We start from the raw sequence: 21046 nt of genomic DNA on the forward strand, positions 1-21046 counted from the left end.
TCATGATTGCATTGGTAATCTCAGAAAATTTAAAACTCCTATCTAGTCGTATAGAAACTAGGTCCCTGTGACGTCACGTGGAGTGGAATCGCATGGGCGCCAAACTGGTCTTTTTCAAATGAGGTTAAAATTGACCAATGCCATTCGTCTGAACTGGGATTTCTAAAACCAAATAATTTGTATATTATGAATAAACTAATGGTGGGTAACGAATCGCATTCAATGCATTTCGTTTTCTATGATGAAGGAAACTACCCTTTAAACAATTTTAGACATTCAAGAAATTTAACAATGGAGAAGAAATAAATAGCCGCCTTAAAGTTCAAATTAATTATGGTGATAAAAATTGTTGATAAAGTTTTGGTGGGGTAATGACCCCCCTTAATTCGCCACTGCCTGGTTTTACATGACCGGTTGCGAGAGTGAGAGACACGTCCTCTGAAAATGCCAGATGATGCGATTCTTACCTTTGTCGTGCGATGGCACTGGGTACGCTGGGGGCACGTGGCACGCTAGCAGCGATAGCAGCGCCAACAGCAGCAGCGGCCGGCCCGGAGACACGGTAACGTGCATTTTGGACTCCACCACCACCTGCCGAGATTAAACGGAAACACAAATAGTTAGCCACGATAGGTAAACGCTGGTACCGTACACTCTCCACAATCGCCCATCAAAATGGGTCATAAGTTAACATAGCCGACGCATAAGAAGTAATAAAAAACGAGATTTTTTCTCACAAATCTATAAAATATTCATGTTTAGCACCAAAATTTGGAAGATTAAACTAACAAGGGTTAAGTATTTACCATGGACCATACCAATAACACCATGTAATAAAATTATTGCAACAGAAAATAATTCGTCATTAATTTTCACGATATTTTTCGTTGATTTCGTCAAGTGATATTTACCATTATTTCTAGATAAAAAAAGAGAGAAAATGTAACGTCCCAAAATTTTTCATTCAATATAATTAATAATGGAAGAGAAATATTTTAATTTTATAAAAATAATTAAAAATAACTTAAACGTTCCATTACGCAGTAACTGATGAAAAATTTACAGGTCAATAGAGAAATGATAATTAACCGTCCAACATGCAGTCATATTCTAAACTTCCATTCTAATGCATACTCAAAATTCCTTCCTTTTTGCCTCCCTAATTTCGATTGGACAGAGTACGACAAAAAAAGAACACGGACACGTTTCCGCTTCAATGTTACGAAGCCAGAGAAATGTAAATTTATGAAATATGCGGTTCGCAAACAAGAGAAAATCGTGGGTGTGTTAGGATATTGAGAGCCATCTATCGGCAGGTAAGCGGACAAATTCAAATTAGCGGAAGAGCGGGTGGAGGTTCTGATGGGAGTCGCTGCTGATGGACGCCGGGCCCAACAAGGAGCTCTAATCATCTCCGCCCGAAATGCACTATAAATGCAAATGTGCACGCCTGCAGTGTAGGTGCACCTGGATGCAAGTGCGACAAGTATTTCGATTACCGCTGGGACCTACTGACAAAAAACCATGGCCTAGTTAACTTAATTTTGGGATTGATGGCTTTTTAAAATGAATACAGCAGTGTATGGTATTTAGTAATAAATGAACCATAATTTTCAACACAAAAATTACCAACCTAAATGTGATGCAAAAAATACTATAAAAAAACATCAGTTCGGTAAAAATGATAACCACAATTAATTACTGCATTACCTCTGTACCTCTAGCTATACATAAATTGAGGCTAAACACAGTAGGAGGTGGTCGCAAACTGAAGGGAGTTGAGCAAATGAGGATAATTAGAAATGTGTTGAATTGACATTTGATATGATGCTAGAGTTAAAGTAAAGCCTATCAAATAGTCTGATCGGTAGCACAGCGCTCGATACGAGAATAAGGATAGGCTGTAGCTTGGATATTAATAACTATTCGCGGGGTTCTTAAGTCATTTAGTGACACACTTTTTTGAATGCAATCAAGGCTCTAAAATTTCTCTATGAATATTCAATATTGCTCGTGAATACTTCAAATAACATCCAACAACTTGACCAATTGACTGGTTTCGTACTGCAGCAGTGGAAATTAATTTGATGCCGGCGATTCCTAGCGGTGAAAACAAGAGTCAACGATGCTACTGTCAGCGGTAAAACACGGAGAAATGAATGTGATATAACTTTCTTCGAAATCAAAACTATACATACACACATTGATTTTACATCTGAAACAAAACCAAACAGTAACTGCTATATTTTCAAACCTATTCCGATTTGAAAAATCGAGACTTAAATGACCCTGGACCGATTTTATTGGGTGAGAGATTACTCGCCTAAAACATAATGTATCAATTCGAAATTACCAGCGGGTACAGAGTCGATCCAATTCAAAATTCGCCCGTATAACAAACATGAAATTTATACTTTGATATCTTCTCAAATTCAATGATATCACACTCAAGAAACAGGAGAATGTTTACAAAAATCTATTTTAACTTATAAAAATTTCCTGAATGATAGCGTTAGTTTCAAAGGAGTAACGCCAGCAAGAAATAAAAAAGTATAAAAGCGGTCCAGAGGAAATAACGCGTTTCCTAAACATAGAAGTAAACAAAACTCTCCGTAAGAGGAACAATCAAACTCATTAGCCGCAATATTAGAGGGCAACGCACACAGCAGTAAAAAAATACCAAAATACCAAGAAGAAAAATTCGTGGCCTAGAAAGGTGATAATGAATAGGTACGAGTTGATGAGAGTTTTGTAATGAAAGATTATGTATTTAATGAAATAGTCTGACCAGGAGAGTAGCAGCGTGAGGTCAGGGAACGTGAACGCTGAGAAAGGATAAGTAGAATGAGCTCATAAATCAATAAATCGTGGAGCACTTTTAACGAAGCCAAAGTTTCGAAATATTTTGCGTCCTTCATCTACGCTTTTATCAAATGTTGGTTTACCTTTGTTGGTTGCCTTCAAATATCAAGCATTATTATAGAGAAACACTGATGATGGATGATTAGGATAGAAGTCTGCTAAATAAATAGTGCTTCGCCAAAAGAAAACCCAGCAAATTCCAAAGATTACAAATTTACGGTTTTCATACACTGTTGAAGTTCGTGCTGTGGATGTCAAGGAGAATGGAATATGTGAGATATCATTTAATAAGAGCAGTTTCTGTCTTCAATCTTGTAATAGCTCTACTCGAAAATGAAAGGGCCTCTGGCCTTAAATCAACTTGATTTACCATGATGACGTCTGAATTATTCTGGTGTGCATCCGCATCTGTTTGTTTTTATACAAAAGTTTCGCTGACTATCCTATCAGGGTTTTCAGGTTGAAGGTGTAATTACCCTGTCCTTGCCTTGTTGATATGCCAGGTATGGGGGGATACTGTAAGCTGTTTGGGCCGAATGAGTCTCCTCTTCCACGGTGAGTAGAGGTAACTGTCCTCTTTTGCCGAAAGCAGTCGGCGTAACATGAATTCCTGCGGCCTCCCTGATCAGGCAAGGGAAGTAATGGCTCTCTCTCTCTCATCAAAATATTAATATCGTCGCACTCCATATCATAGCCGGACCATGCGTATTGTATAAGATATAATTAGAGAACTTAATGAAATACAAATTAAAGCTGATTGTTTCGTAAAAAAACTCTTACCAGAGAACACAACGCGATTTTATTTTATTGTAATAGAGATTAGCGTTTTTTGACGCCTTATAATCTTTGTGTGAGTTTGAATGCAACATTGGGTTAAATGGGTAGCTGGTGACCAAGCAATCTCCCACGAAAGGTAGTATGGAGATGCAAACATTCGCAGACAGGATAGTCAACGAAACAGATGTATAAAAAACCAAAAAACGCGAAAACTGCAGGCATCATGAAGGAAACGCCGCGGAGTCCTAAAATCTAGCATGATTATTCATCAAACATTATTATGCAATGTATTGAAGGTAACACTGATTACATGCACCCCCAACAGCTTCCGTTGTAACCCAAGCCATTGTTTGTAAGGATAGCTAGCGAGAAAACACGGATTGGATTCCCTCTCTCCTGTTTGTATTGATTTTGGGGGTGAACGGGGCTGATTGAAAAATAAGGAATGTTAATGAAGGCATTACTCGCTTTTGAATACGCAAAGCGATTTCTTTCGCCTCCCTATAAATAATTCAAGAGCCGAGCTAGAGTGGTTCCGGCAAAGAAATATGCCTCACAGTGAGCGGTGGGGCATATTCTTTTGCCGATCGTCTTGAAGACGTATTAGTTTCCAATCAGGATGGATGAATTCAGAACTGAACGGATGAATTATTCAACGACGCTCGCTCCGTCTTATACGTAAGTACCCAATGTAGGAGAGACTGTGTTTTTCCCTTTGGCAGAGTAGATGGGCATAAATCGTTTTTTTTATTATTGGCCTTTGATACTCGTGTTGGGGATTAATCCGCTTCGAATCCCCGATTAGGATAGCTCCTCGATTATGCAGATGCAGCACAACCGCGGACAAACGGAAAGTGTCTCTTCAAATGAGGCCAGAAATGATTTTTCATTTGCACTCTTGGGGCTGTCCACTACAACTGTGGATTTTATTGAGGCCATTTCATATCCGATGACATAACAATAACTAAATCAAAGTTGCATTTGAATTTTCCCGGGCACACTCCGCGAATGATAATCAGAAAGACGTACATGTTCCAGAGGTAGGGAATGTGATGTCGCAACCTTTTTTTCTTCTCAGACAATAATAATCATTTATAATGTTCAGAGCTTTAATTCCTCTTCTCCACCAAAAATGGCTCTATTACTAACCATCCCCTGTTTACTCCCCCATCACCATAGCGACCTCAACTCCAAAACACCAATATAAACACAAACACGCATCATCATCACTGGTCAACAATCCTAGGATTGGTTTGACGCAGCTCTCCACTCAGTTCTCCTATCAGCTAATCTTTTCACTCCTACGTATTTCTTCTCTTTCACATCTCTCTTTACTTGTTCCATATATTTTGTTCGAGGTCTTCCTTTTCCATTCTTGCCTTCCACCTGTCCTTCGACGATTGTCTTCATCAGGCCATCATGTCTCAAGATGTGGCCTATAAGCAGGGCTGGGCAGTATTTCAAATACAAGTATTTTAAAATACGTATTTGAAATACATTTGTATTTTGTGCTTGGTATTTCAAATACACGGCCTGAATGTATCTTGTATTTTGTATTTCAAATACAAATTTTTGGTATTTTACTATTCTAAAATACAAAATACATTTGTAAAATACTTTTGAAGTAGCTTTGTAACACTATGCATTAAAACATTTACTGAAGCATGCAAAGAATTTGGCTGTTCTCTTTCCACTCCATTGAATTTCGACGGTAATTATGAGCTTATTCTATTATCTTAAGAGTATACACAAGAATGTAATAATGATCATCTCTTTAAAATTTATATCCTGCAAATGATTTTGAAGCTGAAAATGTAGATTTCCATTGCTTGGAGCCTCGAGCAATAGATTGTGAGAAAGACGGAGAGGGTTCAGAAATGGACTATAGGAACGCTGGCATAATTCTACCCCACCATATGAGGTGTGCGAGTCATACCTTAAATTTACTGGTGACAACTGATTTACAAAATGCTCTTAAGGGTTCGTCTGTCAATAGAATACATTATCCAGCTCTTGCAAAGTGCTCCACATTATGGAATGTATCGTGTCGACCAAAATCTTCAGAAGTCATTCAGGGTATATTATAGGATATCAGTTATTATATCCTTGCCCCACGAGGTGGAATTCACTGTACGACTCAATTAGTCAATTAATGAAGCACAAAGACAGGTTGAATAAAGTGTTTGAGAAACTCAATTTAAGCAATTCATTCAAAGAAGTAGAAATTGAATATTTAGAGGAATTCATCGTCATGATGAAGCCAATCGCCACTGCCTTAGATTACCTTCAGGGCCAGAAAGTCTGTTACTATGGACAATTACTACCCACACTGATGTCTCTGCGTATCAGGTTGCAACATTTGATGGAAAATAATTTGCGTCACACAGCTGGAATAGTAACAGCATTGGTGAAAAGCTTGCATGATAGATTTGAATTATTTTTCAGTTTGTCTCCTCTAGTGAATGAGGCTATTTTAGCTGCTTGCTTTCATCCTAGTTTCAAGTTGCGGTGGCTTCCTGACCATATTTCAAACTATGAACGAAAGCGCATTCAAAATCCATGTATAAATTCTTTAGAGTCTTACATTCGACTTCTTTGTGCTATCAAATACTAGTGAGAAAAAGCAACAGTCCCACATTGAGTTGAAAGTGATCAGCTATTTCAATGACAAGAACAAATCGCTGTCGAGTTTACAAAATTATCTGAATATTAATAAAATGTTCATCAGATTTAATACAAGCCTATGCTCATCTTCACCAGTGGAAAGACTATTTTCACTTGCTGGTTTATCCATTCCCTTGTGAGGGCATCTCTGTCAGACAAACTTTTTGAAAAACTTGTATTCCTCAAGGGGAATAATTCATTCATAGAGAGCAACATTTGATAATTTTTACATTGAAAAATCTCAAATGTATATGTGTATGTTAGAACTTTTATGTTTATTTATGTGTTAGAACTTTTTTAAAGATGTCTTAGTTTCCTTACAAGTGTATTTTGTATTTTAAAAAGTATTTAAAATACTATTTTGTATTTTGTATTTCAAATACCGAAGTCCAAGGTATTTGGTATTTTGCATTTCAAATACATTTTGTGCAGTATTTTGTATTTTGTATTTCAAATACTCCTCGGCCTGTATTTTGCCCAGCCCTGCCTATAAGGTTGTTCCGTCTTCTTATTAAGGTTTTTATGAGGCTTCTCTTCTCTCCTACCCTTCTTAGGACTTCCTCGTTACTAACTCGGTCGATCCATTTGATTTTCATCATTCTTCTGTAGCACCACATTTCAAAGGCCTCTATCCTTGCTTTCTCCGCTGCGGTCATTGTCCATGCCTCACTTCCGTATAGGAGCATACTCCAAATGTAGGTTCTTATAAATTGTTTCTACAAATAAAAATACAATTCAAACATCAATGCATAATCAATCACGCCAAACATCATGGACACGACGTTACAGGATACAATTTTCAGCTATTTTCATTGTTACTTCGTCCGTGGCGGAACGTTTGATGAATTGGATGGATGAGGCAGATACTTTGTGGAGATCCATTATGAGATATGAAGTGAAAAACTTTGCACTTTCCACATAAAAAATTTATTACACTAGAGTCGACATGTTTCGCTGCACTGCAGCATTATCAAGACTCTTTTGTTAGTCTTGATAATGCTGCAGTGCAGCGAAACATGTCGACTCTAGTGTAATAAATTTTTTTTGTGGAAAGTGCAAAGTGTTTCACTTCATATCGCTAACGTTTGACTTGTTTTTTGAACGCAGAGATTTTCGACTCACACTTCATTGCTTGTTCGTAAATTTTTGGCCAAAAACAACTCCAATACTCCACGATAACGCCAAAAAGATATAACACCATGTGACTATTTCCAATTTCCAAAAATAAATACAACATTAAACGGCCGTAGTTTTACAAGCATAGGCGACATTTAAAAAAATCGGTTACAGAGCTAAAGTTTATCCCAAAGATCGAGTTGGAGAAGTGTTTCGAAAATTAAAGGAACCGCGGGCACAAATGCATAATGTCTAATGGGATAATTGTGACTATTTTGAAGGTGACAAACTAAATTTAGACGCATAAATAACTATTTTTCAAAAACCCAAAAATTCCCGTTATTTTTTTTTGACATGCCTCCTCATTTACAACAAACATCAACTACGGCAGTAATGATCCATAGAAGCTTTAAGCAAGAAATTAACCAAAGTTTATAATAAATCAAAGCCCCTATAATGTGACCAATAATGTAGTGATGGAGTAGTTGAATCAGTGCCGAAATCACGATTAATTTAAATAATTCCGTATATGTTAGGGAAAGACAAGACGAAAAAAATATTCCTCATTCAGATTTTATCTCATTCGATTAAGTAAAAAAAAATTATAGCTGCACCCACATTTCATTAGTTAGTGACGTCGTTAGCTCGATACTATTTGTTCCTTCGTTCAAAAAATCCTCACGAGTTCATATTTTGATATAAATAAGACGTTAAGAACAAATAAGAAATACTGTCTCGTACAAGGAGAGCCATTATTTGACGGTAGGCATTTTCGAAAGAGTGCAAATAAAAACAAACTAAGCGAGTCCGATGCGCAAGAAAGAGCATTACCTACATAGGAAAAGCGATGAACCATCCGCTCGGGAGAATTTCGTGGCGTCAACAAATTAGGCGGGAAAAGATGAATTCCGTCGATCTTTCGCCGCGAACAGTTTTAGAAATACGGGACGGACCGAAAAAAATAGAAATAATATGAGTGAAGAAATTGGTGAACTATCCCGTAGTGACTTTGGGTTTTTATTCTCTAGTGAACTCTCTGATGACATTTTACTCCTAATTACAGACGACTTTGAACAACAAAGAAGAATATCCCAGAGTACTTACGATATCACTGACGCCTTTGAACATTTAACTCGCCAAATATTATCGAAAAAAGAAACTCGACGAGTTCGAGATAAAATTATTGCGGATGAATAATTCAACAGATTTCTCAATTTTTTCTTTTGGCAGCGCTGCAATGCAAGATAAAGATTGGCATGCACTACAGGCCTCCATTTCTCCGTAGCTTTTGAGATTCCTTGACTTCCCACATGTCCTTCGTCCTTGTTACTTCTTCCTTAATGTCTTCTTTACCTTGTTGTAGTTATTTATCTTAGTGACTCCGTCGGGGGACACTTCCTTCAATTTATCCTTTCATCATATTATCATTTATCCTTTCATCATTCGATTAAGTAAAAAAAATTAAAGTTGCGCCCACATTTCATTAGTTGGTGACGTCATTAGCTCGATGCATTTGACCCTTAAGTCCTCTAGACATGACCTATTCACCGCGTTCTCCTCCGGCGTTTTGGTCTCATAGCTACCGTTCTTCATCTATTCTTCGGTAAGCCTTTTATAATCTCTCCTGATCTTCTTTTCTGGATGACTCTTTACCTTGGACGAGTGCAGAGGTCGGTGAATGATTCCCCTTGACCAATGTCCCTCCATCATCACATTTCAATCGAGTGCAATGAAGAAATAGTAATCTACAATCGTAGTCTGCAACGCGGCGAAGTCAAAAACGCCTAAGTCCCTCTCTTGAGTTCTGTCCCAAATTGGATTTACATATTCGGTTTCTGACGTTTCAATAAATTTAAGTCATTTATTTCAAACTGAAAATTTTCATAATAATCACAAAATATATAAAAACACGAAGATAACAGTGACGCCAAATTGATACCCATTACATACTTAAACATTATACGAGATTTATCTCTTTGACAGTTTATAGAGCTTCAAGGGCAGCTAATTTAGCATATGAACCTTTTAAAAATGTGCCACGGCTGCGATTGGCGTTATTTTGGGGAATCTTTTCGATGAAATTTAGAGAGAAGGTACGTGATGTAGTAGTTGAGTGCTATTCAGGGAATGCAAGCAGAAAATTGATGTAGCTGAATATAAAAATGACCAGAAGAGGCTGAAATTGAAGGGATGGTAGGAAGGCATTTAAAAACATGCAGAGGAAGAGAAGGAACGAAAGAAGGAGGATTACTAGAAAGTTTGTCCAGCAATCAGTTTATTCAGTAACGTGAAGTTTATTCAGCCGTGGACGTTCCGATAGTTTTACTACCTTCTTTGAGACAACCATCCGATGAAAATAGCAGTAACATCATGGATATGACTTAAAATTTATCTATCATACAGCGCAAACCATTTCACGAACAACAACAAAACAAACTCCGAATTAGTTTAACGCTCTCCAACAAGTTCACTATCTTCACTAACAGGGTCAAATTTAAAGCATTGAAAATCTATAGGCTAGAATAGTAAACAAGAAAATAGCAACGTGAAAAGTAATTACTTAATACAAATTCGTAGAAACAGTATCACGAAAAATATGAAGAAACAATGATAACAGCAACGCAAAATTAATACCTAATTTAGATTAAAAATGTTTCACTTTTCTCTGCTACGGTATATATGGTTTTGAACGCAGTTCACTTACCATTGATCATTTTAAAAAGTGCCAATGAGACGATATTTGGGTATTTTCGAGCCATGTGTTTCGATGGGATTTAAGTTGAAGCAGCGAGAGGCTAGTTGAGTTGAACACGGTTCAGGGAAAGCAAGCTGAGGAAAAAAAAGAGTACGGGAATGAAAAAAAAACTGCCAATTGCGGGTGAAATTGATGGGACGGTCGAAAGGCATTCATAAACAAACGAAGGACGAGGGAGCAAAACATTTGAGGACGACGAGAAAGTATTTGCGTCAACGGGGACCCGAAACAGTCGGGCGGCAGTTTTAATCTTGAGGGGAAGAAATAAAAAAGGGGGCGGAAAAACTTTTTTTAAATGCTCGAACGCGAAATAATTAATGGAAAAATGGAGAGAATAATAAAAAAAAGAGAGAAAGAAAGAAATATCAACCATCCCGTGGGTTCCGTGTGTCTCGTTCTCATTCATGAAAATTCATGAGGAGGCATTCGAAATGGACGGCAGCAGAGGGTAAGAGAGATATGATAAGGAAGGAGGGAGGGAGGGGGAGAGTTAGTTCTCGGAAAAATTCACGAGTTTAGTGGGAGGGCGCCAGGGGAGAGGGGTGGGAGGGATTGCTTTTTGCGGTTCGAAAAATGGGTGGCGGGCGCGGTAATTGAGTACTTTGTATGAAACATGCAAGAGGGGGCGGGGCCCCGCGGAAAAATAGCCAGGGCCGGCCGGACCCATGGGAGGGAATCGAGGCGCGGGCGGCCCTCGCAACTCTCTTGTTTTTCACTTTTTTCCCTTTCCCGCGGCGCGGACGGCACCCGAGCAATTTCACCTCAGGTCCGAGGGCGGCGCTGCCGCGGGTTGCTTCCATCCTAGCGAAGGCGATTATTGCGGAGGGCGGGAGGAGGTGATTGGCCGACGAGGAGCCAATGGGAGCCAAGGGCGGCAACGTCACCCACTTCGTCACATGGTTTCATTCGAGACAAAAGAGACTTGGACCGAGGGCCTTTGGAAAGATTTCATGGTTCGGTGAACTGCTGCGAAGAATACTTCTCGGGCCTCCAACCGGGTCAGTCGTTCCATTTCTGCCGTTTCCACTGAATACTTTCCCATCTTCATCGGTTCTGACGGATCCGATTTCACTCGGCCTTGAAGACGATGGAAATGGATTCCATTGATACGTCGGTAGAAATGTCGGAAGCTCAAGAGAGATTCATCGCATGGACCATCTGCTTTACGGGCCTCTCAACACACCACTACAGTATTAATTAATGGGGCGAGCTGAAAATGTCTGCAGAAGAAAAAGAGAATCATAATTATAGGTATTTTGCAGGTTGAAATGGGTTTGCATGAAGAATTTCGCAAATGCTTATCGATGAACATAACAACGAAGACGAGTGATGATGAAATTACCCCTGCTTGTCCCTCCTCGTAAAGAGTCAGTTTATTCCAAGTGGTGTATGGGTCAGAGCATGATATCACAAAGTTATCTTTTCATTCAGTTACACCAACGTTGGTCAATTTTCATCGCAACAACGTCAATACATTTCAATGGCAGTTTTGTAATACTGATGGATTTAGATGACATTACGCGCTTGTTGATGACGATGGCTAGATAGGTAGCATAAATTAACATGTGACCTAATTATTTCAATTGAGTTTTGTACCCACAAGGGTAGGCTTACATTCAACATCTTGGAAAGTAGATGGAATTTTGAAGAGAACGAAAGATTCTTCTGGATCCTTTTCTTGACACTCCAGCCTAAAGACCCTTTCATGAGCTCTTTGCTATTAATTTCTTTTCCTGATATCCAAAAAGTGAATATAAAATGTTATCACGCTCACAGTCTTAAAACTACTATACTTGGCTCAAATGAGCTCGCTCCAAACTAAACAAAATGCGTGCGATATCAAAAACTCAGTGTTTTGGGGGGCTAGCTCCTTTCCCAGGCATACGTCACTCTTTGAGGATATATATTTCAGGGAGTAGACCCTGGATTTGACCCCAGGACCTTCCTGACAGTGTGAAAACTCTCTATCCACGAGGCCACGTCACACACTGAATAATGAATATAATAATTAGTGATGCGTGAAAATCGCAAATGCGATATAGATGCGATGTGCGCAAATAAATGCGACATAGATGCGATTACTAGACTTTTTTTCGTTAGCGACTTTTGTAAACACACTTATGCATAGTTTTAACATGTTTTGTTAACAAATTTACAGGGTAAAGCTAAGGTAGAAATATGCAACCTTCTTGTGTAAAAAGAACGCGGAAAACTCTTTCCATTTAGAAGAAAATCAAAATAATTAATGACGTGGAGTGCAATAAGTCCCTATCCAAAACAGAAACTGCCAAGTTGAACGGGATTTCATTTTCAACATTAAAATGAATTTTGGTATCAAAGGAGAAGTTGTAATGACCCATTGCAGAATCTCCGGTTGCAATATTAGAGGCCGTTATCAAAGCACAATTACATAAAATTCGATTCCTTACAAATTCTAAAATCAGGAGGCTAATGGGGTGGGGGGAAATTAAGTGGTGTGGCAATGGGGTTGGTAAAAATGAAGGCCATGATAAGTGAGCAGTCCTTATTTGGTCGGGTGTGTTGAGGAAGAAGGAGGAGATTGAAACAGAAGGCGAACACACAGCCAAAGCCAGCACTGACATCATTACAACGAGATTAACACGCAGAGTCAATTACATTTTAGACCGCTGAAAATTCCTAACGGTTAGACGTGTATCAAGGTGCATAGGAGTCCAGCAACAACGTAAGACTGGACGTAACGTGTCTACTTTAAATGACATAGCAGAAAATAAGATTATACATAAGCTACCTTGTTTTTAATTTGGTTACGTTCTCTCTGGAGAGTTGATCAATCAAAATAATAACTGGTGCGAAGGCTTCCGCGGAGCGCTGGTGATGGAGGCTGCATTTTCCGGGTTTCACCGCGTCGAGGTTGTGTTGGAGACAACATAACCACGGTCAGCCACGAAAGAACATACACCACACCTATATAACGGCGGCCAAAACACGACATAAGCACTTCCACCTGAAGACGCCTGCTGGAATGCAGGAGAAACTGTTGTCTCCAACACAACCACAACGCAGCAAAACCCGGAAAATGCAGCATACAAAATAATAACTTCAGAACTACACAAAAGCTTCCGAGAATCAAGTAACCTTCATCATGGCCCAGTCTACGTTACTCATTGAATATATGTGAATAATTCGTCGTTTGAACCGATTTGAAATGATATAAATAGCATAGAAAAGCAATGATATTGTTAAATTACATCATCAGTTACAATAAAAGCTTATTCTGTCATGACATTCATAATTTCAGGCCATTTGAAACGACAAATTATTCACAAATTTAATGAATTTTACACAAAAAAGAAGAAGCCCTCATGAATGCTTTTAAAAATTCAAGGATACGACGGGATTATTCTTAGCTAAAGAAGTGTAATGTTACCTGGCCTAAATTATCGAGAGAACATAACTACAGTGGAAAAAGCTGCTAGTACTAAGTGTCTGAGTACCTCAAATCCATTCCTCTTGACGTCTCCTGAATCGACCGGACCTCCACAGTGGTTCGCTTCCAATCCTCTCTGCCTTTGTTCTCCGCCTTATACTTAAGTATTACACGCCCTACTAGAGACACACCAACGACCAATATTCAGAGTTGCGTCCACATTTATACACCACGTGGAGTACTCTGTAAGTCGCCTAAATAATCGTGTGGTGTAGGGTGGGTCACGACCCGTTCACAAAATAAAGGAACATGTTTGAGTGATTTGACTAAGTTCAACTCAGCATTTATTTAAACCTTTATTTTCCGGACAAAAAAAATCTTATAACCATCCATTCATCATATATCTCTTCTGTTTTATCGTTTCAACAATCGCCTCCAAGAACATAGTGAGGTTTTGAAAACTGATGTTGTCCGTGACGCTCTGAAATATACCTGTTATTAATATCCAAGTCTTTCATATCTACGGTAACAATTACAGGAGAAATTTTAGAAGGCAGCGGCTTCTAATTTCTTATAGTCCCTGCATTCATCTTAGGGCGTCATGTACAGTGGCGTCATGATGCCGGAACGCGCCTGAACGCCGCGCCGTTTCGGTACTGGTTAACAAAAGACGTAATAGTCAAATAACATTTTTATCAATTTTGATGCCTCCAAATTTTTATACATTCGTAGCCAAAACAAAAAGTTTGGATAAAATGTAAATAATAACTTGCAATGAAAAAACACGCAGATTAATATTTCACTTCTAAAAAAATTTTAATTTATGTGCGTTCCGGCATTGTTAATTTTACCATGACGTCAGTGGTAATGTCGAATTACTAACAGGGGAGGTAAAACCTTAAAACTTGAATCGAGTTCCATTGTGGAACGTGGCAAAGATACCAATCCTACAGACTGAAAGTTCTGCAGACATAAATTACCTCATAAACTATGTACCCGTGCGAGACCACTCTAAACTTAAAAGAGGGCATATTTGCCTATCTCACTCCTAGGCTCCGCTATTTTACATTTTAATCTTTTTTTAAATACAAAAATGGTAAAGCGTTTATTGTTGGTACATTGGGTGCTGCTGTAATAATATGCATTTCCGTACCTCAAGGTGACTTAAATAATCTCTCGGAAATTTATACTATTTTACTCTTGTGATATAATGTGCGTGTTTTCAAGTACACCACTAAACCAGTGACATAAAACATTTTTGCAACTAAAATAGAAAATACCTTGAAACTCCCCCGGCAAATTACACTGGACGGGATGAAAATCGGCCCTGACACCATTCCTGCTGATTCTTATGTAAAATGACCTCCTAAATCCGATTATGAACTCCGTTTTTCTCCATCACCCACCATTTTCGGGGGACCTCCCCATCCAATTTTTATGACTTTTCGGTCATTTGGAGTAATGAAAAGGATTACTTTATCATTCAAATTTTTTCCAGGGGTTTTTGAAGGGTGCAAAATTCTAAAAAATTAATACTTTGGTAAAGAGGTAGTTTTCTGGGGATTTAGTGCCCGTAAATTGTGTAAAAACGCATTAAAAATGATCAATTTTGTCATTTTTTCGCGAATTATCACGTATTTTTTAAAATTTCCAGCTTCCATTTCACATTATCCTCTTCCGAATGATAAAAATATACGACAGCAAGAAACAGCAGTAACAATAAAAATATTTTGTTGCATAGCATAGCAACAATAATTAAAATATTTCGCAATAGCTCGGAAGATTCACTTTACTACGCTGGCCCTCGCAGTGCCTCTCCCGCTCCGGCATGGACGGCATTTCTCTTGCTTTCGCAGCTAAAAAAGGAAAATTAATACTTTCTAATTCCACGAAAAATATAAAATTTAGGTTTTTATATTGTCATTGGAGTTATAAGTATTCTTTCTCCTTAATCATGGAGTTCCTTTTCAAATAAAAAATTATATATATATTGAAGTTGTCGTCATCTTCCCTCGGTATACCTCTAGCGATCCCAGAGTCAACTCTTTCGATGTCCTGTTGGCCAATGGAAATGAGTTACCTTCTGTCATATCTACATACAATGCCGATACGAAGGATACGTACGGAAACATCAGCCGTATCCTTAAAAATATTAACTATCGTGATTATAATTGGTAAGTTTGCGCTGATCTGAACGTTGTCGCTCTACTCACGGGACTGCAATCAGGCTTCACGAAATACTGCTGCTTCCTTTGTGAATACCGCGCCCGAGAAAAACATTACATCTCACGGAACTGGTCTCTGCGCGAAAGCTTCACTCATGGTCATAAAAATTTCTCTCATGTTTCCCTGGTTCCGACAGGAAATATTCACTTGCCATCATTGCACATCAAACTACGACGGATGAAATATTTTGCGAAAGCAATCGGCAAGACAGGAGCTGAATTTCAATTTTTAACTTAAAGTCTTCGTCTTAGTAAGTCTACAAAGGAAAAAATTCGTAGTCCCCCAGATTAGGAAACTTTTCCAAGATACGACGTTTATGAAACACCTGAATCACAAAGAAAATCGAGCTTGGCTTGGATTCTGAAACGTGTGTTAGAACTTTTTGGGTGGCAAAGAAGTGATAATTATTTCGCCCATGTCGAGGAATTTCTGTCAGCGTATTAGGCCATGGGGTGTGAAATATCACTAAAATGCATTTCTTTCATTCACACCTAGACCTTTTCATAGAATATTTTGGAGCAGTTTCAGATTAACATTGGGGACAATTCCATGAGGATAACACCAAATTTGAGAAGAGATTTTCAGATAAGTTGAATGCGGGCAATTTGGTATGTATATCAGGCCTGCTGCTGGTTTTTGTATGAGAAACTTCTACCTCAGTGTATAAAAGGAAATCAAATACCAAATTACTTATGTTGTTCATCGTTATTAGAAATAGTTATTTTTTCTTTCTTGATGCGCGGGTGGTATTGAGAGCGCCAGCGTGGTAGCGTACCTTCTGAACTGTTGGCACACATTTTCATTATTTTTTCTATGCCGTGTTCTTAAATATTTTTATTGCTGCCTATATAAAATGTTGATACATTTTTCCATTATTCTGGGATATTTCGGTTAGGAAAAGATGAAATGGGAGCTGAAATATGAAGAAAATAAGTGAAAAAATAGCGAAAAAAGGAAAGGTTGATAATTTTTAATGTGTTTTTTAAATCAGTAATGGAAACTAATCCCCCCAAATCTACATCCTTACCATTAATTATCATGTTTTAGAACTTTTCACCTCTCAAAAACCTAATAAGAAATATAAATGTTAATATAATTCTTTTCATTCCTCCAACTTATTGCAACAGTGATGAAAATTAGAGGGGGGCTTACCCCGAAAAGGGTGGGTGATGGAGGAAAACGGATGTCATATTCAGATATAGGAGGTCATTTTACATAAGAATCAGTAGGAATTGTATCAGGGCTCGAGAAAAAATTATTTTTTACCGTCCAGTGTTACTGTAGTAACACCAAATGTACAAAGAACTGATTACCGTTTTCGTATTTTAGAAAAGGGTGAAGTGTAAAATAGCCTAAGAATAACAGAGTCAAATATCCCTTCTTTTAAGAGTGGCTTCGAAGAGGTACAGTCACTTTCAAAAGTTGGTCCACAAACCCGGCTCAGTCGTCTCCGTTACTTTCCAAAGTCGACCTACGCGTATTCTTTACGCGCTCCTTGTCCACTTGGGATCGATTTGAATTGATCGGGTCGTGCATATGGTGCAACTTGCCTCCTCTAATCCTCGCCAAGAGCCTCAAGCACGATTTCAGAGGAAGGAAGGTCCCTTGAACTCCCCCCAATAGCTAAACAATTCCACCACCGAAGAAGACGGAGAAGAACAGGCTTTACTTGCGAGTGACCCATTGCGCGAGGAAGAATGGGGAACATCCGAGTCGTTAGGTTCACTTAATACAGCACATAGAGCACAAGTAAAATTTTCGGAGCATTTCGAGCATAGTACTCCAATATTTTTTCTCCACATCGCCTTGTGAAGAAAACGTTAATATACACGCCAATGTCTTTGTCTCTGTATTGTCTTTTGCGTCACGGTTACCATCCATGTTCGCGTACATCCGGTTCGTCGGCGAAGGGTTTTCAGTCATTTTTCTATGCTTACTGGTAAAATAGCAGTTACTCCCCAATTTAAAGTGCATTTGGAATACAAACATTGCATACATTTTGAATACCGCAACTTGTTCCCATCTTATAAATAAAAGTAAGAAGTATTTTCAATTTTTATCTGGCAAAAACTACAGCGGTAGGTAATTTTTTTATGAAAGAAGATAATTTTTGCATTATATTTTTCAGATGAGCAATTTGATTGCCTACAATGCTTTAAAAATAAATATAAATTTTCATTGAAAGAAGTTGCGAGATATTTATGGGAATTGAATAAAATGGCAGCCATATGGACCCCAAAGCGTCGTAGGAAGCGTTGTTCTTTTATTTCTAGGGAATAATGGTGCATTAGTAATGTTCAGTGTTTTTTAAGAAAATTAGTGCGAGGAAAATCAGCGTGGCCTTGTGGTTGCGAATCAACCATTTATGGTGGACATGGAAAACATAATTTACCTGCCCTTCTGAGATGAAACAGAGAGTATATTTGATTATTAATAAAGGTACCCTGATAATGTTGGATTACATGGAAGATTTTACGAATCAGGTGATTTTGACTCAGGATTGACAGTAACCCCCATTCGCATTACGTCCTTTCATTGCATCCAAACCCTTACTTTAATTCTTCCCCTCCCCCCTTACATAAAATCTCTTCACCATGAATAGCACTTCTTCATATCTATTCCTCTCCGTCCATCTCACCTTTTCCGTTCATTTTTATACTCAATCTAAAATGCCTTCATTCCTATCTCGTCCGTCTTTCATTTTGGGGTCATAGTTTCCGCACCGTAAAGCAATCCCAAGCAGTTTATTTGGTAGCTAATAAATATTGTTTGTATTAATTTCGCAGAAATGGTCATCAGGTACCCAGTGCGGTATGTTTTTATCGGATGAAAATCATGCTTGCGTACATTTGAGTTTGAAGGAATATGATCGGTATGTGTTCACGCGTAAGACTTACTCATGGTATTCATTACGTGAGCGTAACTTCTATAATTGTCAAGGAACCACTTATATATACTAATAAGGAGGAGGACATTGACATGCATGATATCAACAGGCACAAATTACGATTGGTTATGGGAAAAAAATGAAACGTTAAAGGGAGAATAGTCAGTTTGACCTCCAAATGAAAGGGGCCACGATAAAAGATGTACTAAATATGCCTTAAAATGACAGGAAATAAGCAAAAAGTTATGTACTACTTAATGCTTCCCATGGTTTTTTACTATCGAAAATATATTTATGATAACTATTTAGACATTCAAAATTTCATCATGAAAATGAGGACTAACTGATACCTTGAAATATATTAAGCATTCTTAAAATATTTGCTTAGGGAAATGTTAGTAACGAATGGAATGCATATCATACCGAAGGAAATATAATTATTTAGCGCACATTAGTATTTTTGATTTCTCGTGTGATGAGACACGTAAACAACTGTAGAGTAATATACATGTCCCAAGAAAATACTTAGGAATAATGAATACTCCTAAAAGGGTGCCATTAGAGAGTGTCTAATATACTTTAAAATAAAGCAATATGCATTTATGGTGTTCGGTAATTATGTGTTAAAGGCATAATCTATAAGGTTATTTTGCAGGCAGCTTTTGGTATCCTTTTTCAGACGTAAATTCTGATTTTCGTTCCTTTCCTATACCTGCGTTGTGACGTAAATACGTCTCGGTATTTTGAGTACAAGAGACTACTCGGACCATCTGTCTCAGAATATTATCCGGGTGAGAGTAGCGTGTCTGAGAACTGATGGTTCGCCTTGTGTTCTGACACTGGGAGTCGGGGGGAAGAATTTAGGAATAGTGAAGAATGCCACGGTAGGACATACGCCGACGGTGAGAGTAAGTCAAACTGGCCATTTCAAGGCACAGAAGGCATAAGCAATACCCGAAGTTCGAGCTCTGCGGGAAACGTAGTTACTCGCGCTGGCCTTCGGGACCGACTTTTGAGAGTGACTGCACGTCGTTTCTGAGCTGATTTGTGTCTGTAGGACTTAAGTCTTTGCAATAATGTTTTCCACAAAGTATTACTGCTTTCCACCTCTAACCTCACTCCCCGAAATTCATTCACTCTCCAAGTACACCCGCTCGTGACATTTTTTCCGACTGCGGTCTCGTCTCTTTCATTATTCCTCGCCAATCTCAGCCACCGTCAAAATTACTTCCTATGAACACTCGAGAGGGAATTTATTCAAGAAAGCTTTGTCACAAGCTATGAGAGGAGAAATTCACTCTTACGTAGGAGACATTTCTCGTCTTAGTAGCTCTTGGCGTCTTAGTGTCTTTGGCATCGATTTTTTCACGCGTCATAATAATACTAAAGGCCCGATAAAAATTGGCGCGAAGATATCTATACAATTTTTATGTATCATGAAAATCTAAATTCTACTCCAACAAAATATCTTTTTACTATTTCCATGATGGAGAAGGTGGAGATTTTCAAAGTTCTAGCATTACCTGTATTCCGTCAAATCTTGAAAGACTAAATGGAAATCAAGTTGCTATCACTCATATTTTTTTATTTTTTTGCCGCGGAAATAGGTTAAACTCGTACATGCATGGTAAACACACTTATAATAAGAGTAAGGATAAATGAACGTTTATGTATTTTAGTGTTATAGAGGAATATATTTACGTAATTTTCTCATAGGTACTGGATTTTATTTTCAGGCGAGCTCATTCCGACTCAACATACTGCACTCTCTTCCTCAAGCAATACAGAACTCGGAACGTGACGTAGAATTCTTCTCGGCTATCTTTGAATGCGAATTGTTTTGTCCTAGTCAGTGGTCTCACGAGTGCTTTATATCTCTGAATTCAAGCTTGGGTCTCATAGCGCGAGTAAAACAGTGGAGTCGCACCATTGTCTATTTAACTCACGACCTTCAATCCCCCTAAAGGCAGTTAATATGGAACACAGAAGTCACATGCGAAGGTCGACTTCGGAAAAAGTAACGGATGCTGAGGCGGTTATTATGCACAGACTCTTGAAAGTGAGTGTATTTTGTCATAAGCGTGCATACATTATTTAATTAATGGGCAAGTGACGACGTGTGGGCACATGGGCTTAAAGGGGGTGCTGCGGGTGGCAAAAGGCCCAAGAGGTATGGCGACGTCAAGAAAAGGATGGCCCGCCGATGGACTGACGGTCACCGTAATGACCGAGAGGAACGGACAAGAACAAGGAAGGTCACGGAGGAATCGGGATGGAGAAGAAGGAGGGATCTCAAAGGGGTGAGTGTGGATCGCGAGTTTGGGGCCTCAGGTGGGTGGGACCGCGGGAG

At 38.6% G+C, this 21046-nt stretch overlaps 1 protein-coding gene across 2 annotated transcripts in view; it reads right to left on the minus strand.

Annotated features, from left to right (window-relative positions):
* LOC124157065 (roundabout homolog 2-like) overlaps positions 1-21046 on the minus strand; it is an 83542-nt gene that overhangs the window by 55319 nt on the left and 7177 nt on the right. For both annotated transcript variants that reach the window (XM_046531538.1, XM_046531537.1), the window contains exon 2: positions 468-591. In XM_046531538.1, coding sequence (XP_046387494.1) covers positions 468-573 — 106 coding nt within the window. In that variant the 5' untranslated portion in view covers positions 574-591. The remainder of the gene's footprint in view (positions 1-467; positions 592-21046) is intronic.

Source organism: Ischnura elegans, chromosome 4 (genome assembly GCF_921293095.1).
Source record: "Ischnura elegans chromosome 4, ioIscEleg1.1, whole genome shotgun sequence".
Classification (NCBI taxonomy): Eukaryota; Metazoa; Arthropoda; class Insecta; order Odonata; family Coenagrionidae; genus Ischnura; species Ischnura elegans.